The 14,454-nt window shown below is 42.0% G+C and overlaps 1 protein-coding gene across 5 annotated transcripts in view; it reads right to left on the bottom strand.

The window, feature by feature from the left end:
* Positions 1 to 2,955: 2,955 nt before the first annotated feature.
* LOC148034473 (phosphoinositide binding protein) overlaps positions 2,956 to 14,454 on the bottom strand; it is a 34,514-nt gene continuing 23,015 nt past the window's right edge. Inside the window, exons 1-3 of one of the 5 annotated variants that reach the window (XM_087679419.1) lie at positions 7,285 to 7,527; positions 4,952 to 7,021; positions 2,956 to 4,777 (exon numbers count right to left, since the gene is read on the bottom strand). In XM_087679419.1, coding sequence (XP_087535545.1) covers positions 3,555 to 4,777; positions 4,952 to 6,833 — 3,105 coding nt within the window. In that variant the 5' untranslated portion in view covers positions 6,834 to 7,021; positions 7,285 to 7,527 and the 3' untranslated portion in view covers positions 2,956 to 3,554. Of the gene's footprint in view, positions 4,778 to 4,951; positions 7,022 to 7,284; positions 7,528 to 14,454 lie in introns of those variants that run through there. The other 4 variants (XM_087679418.1, XM_087679420.1, XM_087679417.1 and 1 more) reach the window with 4 other exon arrangements.

Here is a 14,454-nt window from a genome sequence, read left to right as displayed (position 1 = left end):
CTTGCCTAAGGGCAAGAAAGCTATTGGCTATAAATGGGTTTACAAAATCAAGCATAATGTAGATGGTTCAATTAGCAAGTATAAGGCTAGGTTGATTGCAAAAGGTTGTGCATGGATGTTAAGAATGCCTTATTGCATAGTGACTTGCAAGAAGAGATGTATATGGAGCACCCATCAAGTTATGAGAGTTTAGAGCATTCCACATATGTGTGCAGGTTAAAAAATGTGCTCTGTGGGCTAAAACAAGCACCTAGAGCATGGTCTAACAAGATTGGAGAGTATCTTGTCAATATTGGCTTTTATATTTCTAATGCTGTGATCACTCACTTTATGTGAGAAAGGGAGATGCAAGTTTAGTCATCATAGTCATCTATGTGGATGACTTGATTATTGCATGTGACAATGACAATGGAATTGCTGAAGTTAAGAACTCTTTAAAAAAGAAGTTTGAGATGGAGGATTTGGGTGAGCTCAAATACTCTCTTGGTATTGAGGTGATTAAATGTGATGATAGTATATGGCTATCCCAAAGGCAGTATGGCTCAGATATGTTATCCAAGTATTGTATGATAGCATATAAGCCTCTTTCAATACCACTAGAGCAAAATATGAAGTTGAGTGCTAACGTTAGAGATAAGATAGAAAACCCTACTATGTTCAAGAGGATGGTAGGGAGTTTGATTTACATTACTATCACACGACCAATATTGTTGGCCTTGTCAGTATAGAGGTGTTTCTATGGTAGCATGTGAGATGGTATAGCTATAAAAGTTAGTGTGATTTGGATGTACAAGGAGATGGTCCAGTTGTCATTCACTGTGACAACATGAGCAATATATAGCTAGCTAGAAACCCAATGTTCCATGCTAGGACAAAACACATTGAGATACACTACTACTTTGTGAGAGAGAAGATATTTGCAGGAGAGGTTGACTTGGTATATATCAACACACAGGATCAAATAGCTACTATAGATATCTATATATCAGATAGATCAAATAGTGACATTTTCACAAAGGCATTGGGTACATAGAAGCTTCGAAAGTTTCGAAGCTTACTTGGAGTTGCAAAGATACAATTGAGCTTGAGGGGAAGTGTCGAGATGGCAAGCTCAATACGTGCGGATATTGATGATGAACCATCTAGCTAGATGGATCCACATGTCTACACTTAGCACGTCGGTGATCATTATGATCCTCACATGACCAATGACTTATCACTTATTACATTTAGTTTGTTGTACCTATCTACATCTAACATAGTTATCGCACCAGTCGATTAATATAGTTGGTTATACATTTCCTTTATGTTGTATCTTATCTATACTTTATGTACATTATATTGTACGTGAAAGAATATGAAAAAACCAAGCAAACATTTTGACCTCTATCTCTCTTCTCGTGTCATTGAGTGATCTTTCCTCTTTTGTTTAAGTGTGTGTTTGGCGCAGCAACTCAAGCAAGTTCCCCCACCACACAATTCTTGACAAGTAAGAGGCTCAATGGCCTAATGATATCTCTCATTGAATCTATACATCATAGCTATGGGATTGCTAAATAGATTTTGAATTATCTATATCCTCCATTAGTTCCTAAGCATTAAGACCTAGACCAAGGTTATAAGCAATATAAAAATTATCTTTCAATAACTCTATCAAAGGGTTGCTCGATAGATTTTGAGATTATCCATATCCTCCATTGGTTCCTAAGCATTAAGACATAGATCAAAGCTATGGGCAACTGGGTTTATATATTTTGATGGATCTATCAAAGGTGACTCCTTGTGGTGGATCCACAAGTCCATTTAGGATGTGCTTTAGAATAGTCAAGGAAATTGTAGCTCTAGAGAACTTTGCAAGAGTACACAAACCTTGATCTTCAAGGTGTCTACCTCCTTTAGAAAGCAAGAGGTGCTCTCTATGTCAATGAAACTCTAAAGAAAGAGTCCCACAATAGTGTGAGCCTAGAAAGTCCACAACCTAAGATAACCATCTGAATTCCTTGTGAAACAAGTAGTGGAAGCATTCTCTAATATTATAACACATGAGACATCCATACATATAGTTTGCTTTAGTCTTCAATTCAAGATGACAAAGCCAAGAAATTCAATACTCGAGGGAAAGGGAATCCTCCCCATGTTGCCTGATTTATTTCCAACTAGGGTGAAGGGATGTGATGCTAGCAAAGGGCACAAGATACTCGATGAGAGGTGTGTACCGAGATATATTGGACAAACCATGCAACCATCAAGAGAGTTGGAGAAGATGCTATTGATAGAATCCCATCTTTTCCCCTAGTGGCTCAATGGGTGTGATGCATGTCCTTGTCATGTGTGACTTAATGATGTCCATGCTAATGGCTCTATCGAGCTCCTTTCAGTTGGCATCTAAGAAAGAGCCCATGTTGCAATGTAGAGAAAGGTAACATTGTAATGTAGAGAAGACAAGCGATCCATGTGTAGTTGCTATGCTAGCTGTCTATATGACTCTAGAGCAAGTCTACAATATCCTTGTTTGAATAGGCTATGAAGTTTGTGTATAAAAGTCACCATCACAAAGAGGACCTCAACTTTCTGAAAATCGCCAAAGCAACAATTGTTCCACCTCCCATGGGAGGGTGGACATTCTCATTACAATGTGCATGACACATGCATGCACACATGAGAAAGATATCTGTTAGTGTGGCTTTTTCCAAAGTCTAGCTCTGATGTTGTGAAAATAGAAGTAACATAGAGAGGAACTTTTATGTGCTGGGCAGAAAACGGGAGAAAGACCCTTCGAATTACCAAGAACAATTATCTCCAGTTTTAAAACAGTTTTTGGAGCTTGTCATTTTGTGGACTGGAGAAAGAGACCTAGATGGATCAGTAGTATTGTTCTCGGTTGAACAATGCCAATTGAGGTGCTCCAATAGAATGAACCCATGGGATGTGCAAGGATTAATTTTTAAATTGAAGATGATATTGACACTTTCGAATTTTTGTTTAAGATTTAGATTGAAGATAATGGTTGGAACTTTTGTAAATTTCCAACAAGATCCACTCCACAGCTAGATTGAAATTAGCTTGTTTTGTTTCTTCAATGGACTTTGTGTAAGGAAGGAAGGGCAACCCTCAAAACCTTGATAAATTTTGGGATGTACATAGGCTCTTTCGAAATGCTTCAATGAATGTTCTCTCCTCATGCACAAGAAAGGGGATCAACAACCCTCCATAATATTAACACAGTTTTGAATAAATGTAACACATCTTTGAAATGTTGATGAAGCAGCAGAAATTCCAATGGGCCTTCATTGGACCTCTGCAGCACAGACATGGTTTATACTCATGAACACAACTGAGTGAGATTTTGGACGGTGAACCTTCCTTGAGTTTCTGCAGGCATTATTTTTGTCATGGCACAGCCTTGCCACACTGGTTTCCTCCTTATTCAAGAACTATCATGAGATCAATCACTAAAATTAGTGACGCCTTTGTCATTTACAGCAAACAACACTTTTTGAGAATATGTTAAAGAGAGCTCTGCAGCATGTAGCCCACAGTAATGTGGCAGCCTGCTATTGAAGCATTGATTGCAGCTGTTTTTCCAGTCTTTTTGCTCCTCGCAACACATCCAGGGCTTCAGATTGCCTTCCAGATCGTTTAAGCTGTAGTGCACGGACCTTTTCAGACTTGATCATTTCCTCAAGTTTCTGTCTTTCTTCATTTGGGTTGACTGCTTTGGGAGGACTCGCTGTTCTTGTACCCTTGGGCACTGTTTCTTTTGAGTCCTGCCCTCCCTTGAGAGGTCCACCAAGAATATCTGTCTCCTTCCACCCAAGCCCTTTAAGTGCTGAAAGAAGTTGAGGATCAAATATCTCATCAATCAATCCTGCTTCATCTTTTTCTGGATGGACAGCACCTTCACTGTTTCCTCCTATTTCTTCCATCTGCTTTTCAATAGACTTAGCTAGCTCAAACTCGGCTTCTGCCTCCTCCATTTTCCCTTCACGGCGCAAAGCAAGTGCTTTTCTCTTGTGGGCTAGGGACTCTCTCTGTAGTTTTAGCCTGTCTTTACCTGCAGTATACTTTTGTGCATGGGAAGTAGAAGCCCTCGTAGCAGTCCCAGAGTGAGAAACTTCAGGATCATGCCGATTTGAATCTTCGCCTAATGTCAGGGGAACTTGTGCAGATGGACTCAACATTGAAGTTGCGATTGTTGATTTTATGATCTGTGCTTTTGGGCCACTGCTAGGCTGCTCTGATTGAGATTCTTCAGCTTCAAGTTTCTTCGCCAAAATCTTTGCCTCGCGAAGGTGTTCTTTTGCTTCTGCCAGCTTACCGTCACGTTTCAATGCTAGAGCTTGCCTTTTATACCTCAAAATTTCTTGTTGCAAAGTTTGTTTTAATGAGGAATTCTCTGGTACATCACTTTTCAATGGCTGTGTGCTACCTTCTGCTCTAGCATCTGATGTACTTTCTGAAGGCTTACCTACTTCCATGCCACTTCTGCTTCTCTCTGGAAACTCTTCCGTGACAGGCTTCAACAAATGTATGTCAACGTTATTATCTCTACTATCAACCAATGATGACCATGGTTCACCAGTCAGCAGATCACCAACAGGATGAAAAGCATCCTTAGCGGCATTCAAATTTTGAAATGTATTGGCTTCAACAGCAGGAGAAACACTTGGAAGACTGTGCTTGTTTGGGCCAGAGTCCTGAGCTGTGTTCTTGGCATCATTCCTTTCATGAGTCAGTGCCTTTTCAGGGAGTTTGTCATCAATACTAATGTCTTCACCTGCAACACAACAATCAAAAGATTGATTAGACATGTATTATGTTTCACAAACAACGGCATGCCCAGGGAACAAGGAGGCATGCAAGAAAGAGAAGGCATGAAAAGTAAACAGGATGGACACTGAAACAAAGAGTAATGGAAGGAGGGCTTAGACATATAAATCAGATGACTTACGTGGTTCATCTATTTGAGTGGATGTAGCACCATATGAGGTGGTTGCTGTTTTAATGCCCTTGTCAGGCTCACTCAACCCAAGATCTTTTAGACCTTCCATCATAATGGGGTCATCCATGTCATCCTCTGTAACCTTGACATGTTCTGTAACGAGGTGACTAGATGCAATAAACCTTTTCCCTTGTGTGGCAGCCATCTGTTTTGGCATGGCAACACTCTCAGATTCTTTGATAAGCTGTTCTATTATGGTAGCCTTTCTTAGTTCTTCTTCTGCATCATCTATTCTGCCTTCTCGTCTAAGTTTCAGAGCAGTTCTTTTTATGCCCAGTAACTCTCTCTGCAACTGAGATTTCGATTTTGGATTCCAAGAGCTGATAGCAGGTCCTGATGATTCAACAGACATATTTAGGGGTGCAGCAATACCTTCAGGTTCTATAAGAGTTGTATCTTCAGCCTTGTGATCATCTTGCCAACCTAGTGACTTCAAAGATGCCATAAGGTCAGGGTCCTCCATGTCTTCATCCCCTACATCTATGTTACCTTCCTCTTCCTGAAGGTGAAACTCTATTGGTAATTCTGCTCTATTTTCTGAATGATCATGAACATCATGCTCAGAAAATGCTTCAAGAACATCTTCTTCAACATGCTGAAACTGAAAGTTCTGTATTTCTCTCTCTAATTGCTTTGCTCGATGCAACTCTGCCTTTGCCTCTTGGAGTTTTCCAGCACGCTTTAAAGTAAGAGCTTCTTTCTTCAAAAATGATATCTCTTGCTGCAATCTCTTTTTTTCTGAAGGTTTAGGGATGGACAGTGTAACTGGCTTAATTAGTTTTGATGGTTCTTCTTCAGCAAAACCCATTGCCTTCAATGCTGAGAGGAAGTAGGGATCCTCCATGTCTTCATCTGTCACATGAACAGCCTCGGCATCTTCGTCTACATGTGCCACTGTTCCAAAAAGATCTGAATCTGGCAAATTGGTGTTTGTTGTTGACCCCAAGGAGTCCTTGCCATGACCCTTACTAGTCATTTTAGGCATATTTCTTTCCATTGTGGCCGCCTCTTCATCCCAACCCATCGATCTTAAAGCTGCCAACATCTCAGGATCATTCATATCTGAGTCTGATATTTCAGTTCCCCCATCTTCTGTTTCATGGTCATTATCGAAGCCAACAAGACTCAAAGAATTGACATCCAAGTTTACAGAATGCATAGGACCACTTGAGCCCTCCATTTCCATGGCACGAATAACTGCAGATAACTCATCTTCTGATTCCTCTCCACCTGCTAGTTCTTGCTCTTCTATTTGCCTCTCAAGAAGCTTGGCTTTCTTTAACTCTTCCTTCGCTTCTGCGAGATTTCCCTCTCTTTTCAAAGCAAGTGCTCTTCTCTTATGTGCAAGAACCTCCATCGAGGAAACAGATCCCTTGTGATCTTTTGTATCTGCCCGATGCATGGATGCAGCTATTTCTGCTAGCTCACTCTCAACACTCCTTGGATTTTTCTGTTTTCCTCCTGTATCCTGAAGTTCAGCATCACTCCAACCTATGTCTCTCAAAGCATCCATAAGATCATCCTTTTCTTCAAGCCCCTTCTTTCCCGCTTTCAACTGCATTGGACCAACAGTATTCTCACTCTGCTCCTCACCTTTGTTCACTGGGGATGTTATAATCCTTTGTTTTCTAGTTCTATCAGATACTTCATTCCTAGATACAGCAGAATTTGCAGCCCTCTTCTGAGTTCGTCTGATGGATATTTTAAGGTCCTCTGCTTGTCGCTCAAGCTCCTTTCCTCGCTTGAATGCCTGCAGAGCTGCTTCATTTTTACCTTCTTTTTTAAAGGCCAGCCACTGTTTCTTTTGTTCTTGTGCTTGCTGGAGTAACATTTCAGGAGTCACAATAACTTTCGGGTCACTGTCATTCCCTGCCTCTTCTGCCTCAGGGATATTCTCTAATCCCACTGATGTGGAGCCAATCCCTGGTTCAGGTCCAGCCCTCGAACTTCCACTTCCATCAGAAAAAATCTCCTTGATTAATAAATCAGACTGCACCTCTGAGACTGATTTTTTGCTACCTAAGGTGCCTCACTTGCAACTTAGGATCTCTCTCTCTCTCTCTCTCTCTCTCTCTCTCCATCCATGCATACATACATAAAAAAAAGAAGAAAGAAAGGGGAGAAAGTTAAATCAGTCTTTCTTTCGAAATCTAATTCTAACAAAGAGGACAAGCACAAAGGGTTCCGGAGTGTCCACACTGTGAAAACTCCTCATTCTAAGGAGAAATGTATAAAATACCCTCAACTTTGTCCTAGTGCGAAGGATGGTGCATAGGGCCTACCTCTTGATCCATGTCAACTCTGGCCATTATAACTGAGTGAATCTTTCTTCACATCCATCACATGAAGGACTTTCCTTTGGCAATCTTGTCTTCAAGAGACCCTAGCTCATGGATAGTAGTGCTTCGAGTCACATGACTTGCAGGTCTGATTGGCTCCAAGATCTCTATGAGTAGGAGGCTACCGTTATCATAAGCGACATCTCATCAGTATCTATCCTTGGTGTGGGCACATGTTGATGCTGTCAAGCTAAAAATGCATTACAAACTCATTAGATCTTTAAAACAGCCCCAAAACATGTAAATTACCAGAAGTTTCATTAAACAATGTGCAATGGTAGAGAGTTTCTGTGTCCCATAAGGAAAACCCTAATTTGGAAGGATCCTTTTGCATCTATAAATACACAGGCTGCCCACTATTCAACCTATCCTTGTCTTGTAGGTTTCAGTCGTCAGCCCTCTTCCACTAGCTATCCAGCCCCCAACAACTACTGCTACATGGTCTACAGCTATCACCTAGGCTCCCATTGTTGCCAATGATCAGCTGCCATCATCTTCAGGTGGTTACATTGCTGTGTTTACCAGTTTCAGCCCCAAAGACTGCTGTGTTCTAGTTCTGGCCTGAATTGTGTTTGCATCTACAACAAGTCCTTTTTGTGTTTTCGGCACTTTTCTTCATCAGTCTCTACTCCAACTGGTGGTTACTGCACTCGGGATCCATCTTCAATGGACAACACACATCGACACCTCCCTCAGCCTGCTCCCACAAGAGCCACCAGCTGTTGGAAAGCTTTGCCCTTGAGCATTCTATACATTCTCTCATTCATTTACAGCATTGATTCATTCACTTCAAAGTTCTCTTTCTTCTCGTGTTTGCATTTGTGTTTGTGTTTTTGCCTTTTTTGTTTTGCGTTTTGCATTTGCATTTATTGTGTTAATGTATAAGTTATTGTATTTTAGTCATGTTCTCACATTCTGTTTTCTCTATGCAAAACCTAGCATATCTTCACATGGTATCAAAGCCGGTGCTCTTTTAAAGAGTATCTTGTAGTATTGTGGAGGCTATAGTTTGAGCGAGACACATTTCACAATGTCTCAAACTCCTTGGGATCCTATTGTCTTATCAGGCTTCTCCATCGAGGCCTTGAGAAGATATTATGGACTCAGTGAAGAAGACAACGCTTCACCCTTACCTTCGCATTCTTCTTCTTTTCCTAGCTTCATGACAAATGAGAAGTTTCAAATTGGTGAGGCTGGCCACCTCTCTGATCAAGGAGGACATATAACATTTGGAACGATCGGCGAAACATCTTCTTCATCTTGGTCAAGCCCAGTGTTAGATTAATATAACCCCTTTGAGTCATATGAATCAAAAACTTCCCCTATTTCTCCTTTTGGTGTGCAAGATCGAGATAATTTTCAATATGTCAATTTTAATTGAGGAGGCTCTAGACACAGATATATATCTACAAGTACTTGGAACTATGTCTTCTATTTCTTCTAAGCATGGAGTTGACACTTTTCTACCACACTTACCTCCAATCCCACCAACATCTCCTAAATCTCCTTCCTTTGCATTTAATAATCTAGAATTGCACTCATATTCTACATCCAACACAATGGGAGTTTGGTCTTCCATCTCTGCTCCTAGTTTCTTCTCTTTCTCTACACCCCATATCACCTATCTTTACGTATGCCCCTTTGCACCGTGGTACATTGTCATGAGAACATGTATTTTTGAAACCTCACTTGACATGTGGATTAATTTTTAATCACATGGTTAAGTAAATGTTGCATGTGTGAGGTGTAACTAGGGTTAAGAGTAAATTTACAACCCAAGACCTGAGGAAATCACAGGATGTCAAAGGCAAAAGTTGCTATAAGTTATGCCACACAGGTACTTGGTGGTATCTGGTGCCAGTTGTTGGCCTAGGTCATTCATTTGGCCATAAGTGTCAATTGGTGATGCTACGGAAGTGTTGTTTAATGGTACCTAATGCCAATCTGATGGTCAAAGATGGCGCAAAGACACCAAGAATGGAAGTTATCTAGCCCATTTAATTATTGGCCTGTCTAATTATTTTTCAAGGCATCGAAATAATTATTAGATTAATTTTCAATATTTAAAGATTATAAATTAATATTTAATTATGGATAATGCTAGAAAAACCATTAGGAAAGGCTGCCACTTGTCAAAAATTCCCATGCAAGACTGAAAAACGTCTTTAGAGGCTGGAGAGAGGCCTTTTTAGTACATTCAGCTTGCAAGAGAGAGGGAGAAGATGTTGTTGGTCTAATTTGCAACCATTGCAGGACCTTGTGAGGCAGCTAGGGGCAGGAGAAGACCAATCAACAATAGGTGACAGCATCTACATGCTATTGAGACAGGGCAACAATAGTAAATGACTGATTTTCTTCTTCTTTGCGAAGAAAGCCTGAATTTTCTCTCTCCTCAACATTCTCTCTCATCTCCCAGCATTTCTACAACCTTGCTCCGAAGATTACAGCATCGAGATCACCAAAGGCTGAGAAGTTTCATATTTCTCTACTGTAAACCCTAGTAGCCAAACCCTTCCACTTAATGAGATACTCCATAAGAATTCAATTCCTTAGAACCTTCTCCCGCTCTGTCTCGGCCTCAAAAGACATCTTCACCTACAATACCTACACAAAACACAAAAAGCAGCCCCCTCTGACTCTGAAAATACAGTCTACTAGGGCTCTTGTTCACTCGTCCTACTCCTTTACCCGCCGAAGGCGATAAAAATATAAAATCTGCACTTGAAGGCCCAAAACGCAATCTTCTACCTTCTCTAACAGCACAAACCAGTAGTAGCTTTAACAAATCTTCTCCTTTCTTGCACGCCTACGCTTGCCTCAACCTTGTTCTGATGTGTAACCCTCCTACTCACACTTGAACGCTGAAAACGCAGCCTTGTGTCGTGCTAAAATCTCCTCTTCAAATGGGTCCAGTCCTTTCAATGCTTTAATACCATGTCAAAGTGAGGCAATGAGGAAGCGAATGACCAAGACAAAGAGTGAAGAGAGAGAGAAGAGAAAGAGACAATGAAACGCAGAAAATCTGCAATGAAGAATGCCGTATAAGGATGCAAAAATATACACGGGTGCAAAGAGAACATCTGCGTATGTCTCCACCTCGAAGATCTCAGTCTCCATCAGCCCCGAGGGCAGTCTCCACAGTCTACAGCCCAAAATCTATGAAAACAGCTGAGAAAGATTGTTGAAATCAAGGCCAATAAATAGGCCAGCAGAAAAATACCAAAAATACCAGGTCGGCTGCATTGTTCAACCAGCTTTCCGACTACATTCTGCTGATGCCTAACACGTGGCAGCTGCCACATGGCACTCTTGCACCAATCGCTGCCTAGGAAACCTGATGTACCTGCTGCCTGTCTGGGGAATGACCAGCTAACCAGCTCTAACACTCAGAGCCCTTGACTGTCACCTGGGAAACCTGCTGTACCTGCTACCTGTCTTGGGAATGACTAGCTAACCAGCTCTAACACTTAGAGCCCTTGACTGTCAGCTTGAAAAGAAACTGTCATGTGGTACAGACCACTAGGTTGTGCCTCACCGCGAGCAATCACTAAACCAATCTGAGAGTCAAAGACCTCGATTGTGGTCACTTTGAAAAAGACTTCTTGATCCAACCAACAAAGCTGCTGCCTGACTTAGAGTCACGGGTCTAATTCTTAGTTTTTGTTGTTGTGCCTCTTGCCTTTGATTGACACTCGTCATCCAAATAGCCAACCTTTTGACAATGTTGACAGTACCGATTATCTTTGGTACATTCTGCCGTGAGAGTGCACAAAAGAAAGAGGAAAGTGAACACAGAGAGGAGAAAAAAAGAACGCAAAAGAGAGAAGGAACGATGTGACTACAATGGCTGAAGATACAAGGCTACAACGGTCATCCCCAACACACAACTCTACTACGCGTCAATGTGGGCGCCAAATAATAACGGGGGGATGAGAGAATGAGGAGGGCTAGCTGATCACGAAGGATCAATGATGGATAATGCAAGTGGAAGGGCAAGCTGCCTATATATAGGTGAAAAAGAGCGAAAACCCTAAATGTGGTCAAACCTCTAAAAAATAGCCAAAAAGTGCACAAAAAGAAATGCATTAATGTGCCCTCCATCTAAAGTGTCTAGAACACATAAAGAGACAAATAAATACATTGCCAGAGCTCCTAATATCCTCATCTGGCTCAGCTCACAAGTAGGAGATGACCACACAAGACACACATGACTACTAACACCCCCTCTAAGATCTTGGATGTGGTCTAAGATCTTGGATGTGGTAAAAGGCAAAAGGAGAGGCGGATCCGAGGGTGGCAAAGAAGAGGTGCCAATGCCATAATAGTCCATTGATGAAGAAAGCCAGCAAAGGAGCAAGACCCCCTCTTCATATAAACATCCGATCAAACAGAAGGCCACCAAAGGGCAATGGAAATGAAGAGGCCTCGAATGGATCACTCCAAAAAACTCCAGTCAAGGATGGGTGAGCCAAGCCTCTAACCCAACTATGAGATAATAGTGAGGAACTATCGAAGGCTCCATAAGCTACATAGAAACACCAGGGACCAAGGGCCAAGTAGTAGGAAATGGTGGCTCGATGATGAAGAAAAGGGGTAGCCACATAAAAGAGAGACCCAAAGTAGTTTGGAAACCCTGAAGAAACTCCTCATGATCCTAGAAAGCCTCCTTTGAAACATATTACACAAAAGGCCAAGATATCCACAACCACATCAGCAATATCGCCCCCTTTGAAAGGGATGGGAGATACAATGGAACCACCAGAGGAGATGGTGGGGGTTGGAATGGAACCTGTGGAATAGATGGTGCATAATCAGGAACGGGTGCAGTAATAGAAAACTGCCTCAAAGAGCCTTGTACAAAGGAAGAGGAATGGAGCATAGATAGCTCCCTCACCTGCCAACCTATCACAAACATGGTTTAGTGAAAGAATCCTCAACAAAGGCAGCCAGCTCAATGAAGACAACCTAGGGACCAAGACGAGGAAGGCCATGAACTAAGAGGAGAGGGAGGCCCAATTCTAGAACATGTAGGGCCTCAAAAATGGAGCTTGATGGATGCTCAAACAATAGAGGCAAGGTACCAACACCACCAATAGGCACCGAAGAAATGTCACTAGTAGTAACAATACTCTCTAACAGACAAAGATCCTACAACAAATCACCTCAAGGAGTCATAAGACTCAATGTACCACTGTCAAAGAGCCAAGGCTACTCAAAAGTCAAGACAATCGAAGAAGGCTCCTCCACCTAATAAATGTGTAGAAACACTAACTCGATAGAAATAGCAAGTGAAGAAGTAGAAGTAGACAAAGGCTCCAATCGAGATCCACCCTTTGCTCCTAGACGAAGGTGAGAGTATATCCTCCAACAATTCTCCTCCAAGTGCAAGGTCTTTTCACAATGAGGACACGTGGGATATTCTCTGCTCTTTTCTACAAAAGTTGTATCAAAGTCCAAAGATGACTCCAACTTTTTCCTCTTCGTCTCTCCTGCTTGGCTAGTCTTGTACCTATAGATAAAAATGCATAAGTATGGCCATTTGCATGGGCTCCACAAGAAACTGTCTCATTGTGACACATATCCCACTCCAATACCAATGGAACTAGCTCCTCCCAAGTGAGAGTCTCCTAGCTATGAGAAGTGAGAAGACTAGTGTAGAACACATCATATGTCGATGATGGAAGATGTGAGAGAAGTGTCACAACTAGGTCCTCCGAAGAAATATCTATACCAAGGAATAAAAGCTCATCCTGAATCTCCTCCGTCCTATGGATGTGATCCCTTATCGTGGGGGAATCTACACGACAGAAAGCTATTGTAGCTTCAACTCAAGAGATAAGCGATACTCGAATGTCTAGATCCAAAAGAGAGATACCAATCTTCTCCAAATCTCTACAACGGTGCAGAGATGTCAAACATAAATGACCACAAAATTTGTACGACTCAAAAGGAGAGAAGAGCGGGCTCTGCCAATCCCACAAAGCTGCCAAACCCGCGATCGCACCATCATGAGGATCCATAGTAGGTCAAGATATAGGGACTGTAACAAAATCCCAAAGATCACAATCATCGAGAATACACTCCATGCGGCACAACCGTAGAGGGTCTTTTGTCCCATCCAACTTGTTAGATGCAAAGAGAGAGAGTAGGATTGGCACCTACTCAGGAGATGCCATCAATGCCAATCAAGGACTAGAAGCCCCGAAAGAATATAACAGGAAAGAGTAATAAGATGGTGGTTGGTCTCAATGATGCCACACTACACAATCCCCCATAGAATACACGTTGGTCATAAATGTCCTTCAATAAAGTACCTACAAGAAAACAAAAGAAGATGCTACCACTGGAATAAAGGCAACCAATAAGAGATGTCCTCAAGATAATCAAGGTCCGTCAAGCCACGGTATAGAAGAAGACTTGACTAGGGCAAGGTAAACGGGGAGTGTTTGATGCCAAAGGAAACACACAATGCCAGGCAGAGAGAGGGAGCAATAAATGCAGAGGAAAACACAGCTTCAACTTGGAAACACAACCAATCCAAGGGCTAGTAAAGGACTAGGAGTGCCCAAAAATCGAGTCCTTGCAATAAACGCAAATATGTCCTAATGTGGGCCTGCAATGGAGAAGCACCAAAGCAAAGTCCAACAGAACGCAACAAAGAAAGAAATCTATCCACCTATAAATAGGCCGCCCACCAGCAGAGAACAGGTGCTACCCAACCTGCAAATGTGCTGCCCAGGAGGACCGATGACTTGCCTGCAAAAATGCAAAGATACAGGGGTTACTTGCACAAAAACGCAGATAATGTAGGGCCTAGTTTTGTAGCACGTGAGCCAACGGCTGCCTGCATGAAACGCAAGTCTATTTTAGAGTCACCCAACCTGTTTGACACCACCCAGATCCAATAATGGTGCCACCTAGCTTGGTAGAGGCCACCTAGGAGCAAAACGCAAATCTACCCTGGTAAACGCAGCCTTTAAAAAAGGGCTGGAAACAAGCCGCCCTACCCTGTTTGACTCCAAGCGTAAGGTCTATAATACGTGGGAATGACACCATGCAAGTTTTGTCATGAACAACATGTTCCTCTTCGAGATCTCTGGCTCCCGCGCTGAC

Source organism: Lygodium microphyllum, chromosome 6, assembly GCF_053477565.2.
Source record: "Lygodium microphyllum isolate KBCC chromosome 6, Lygodium_microphyllum_v1.1.10, whole genome shotgun sequence".
Lineage (NCBI taxonomy): Eukaryota > Viridiplantae > Streptophyta > Polypodiopsida > Schizaeales > Lygodiaceae > Lygodium > Lygodium microphyllum.
Note: the sequence above shows the minus strand (reverse complement) of the source record. Positions and strands in the feature narration are given on the sequence as shown.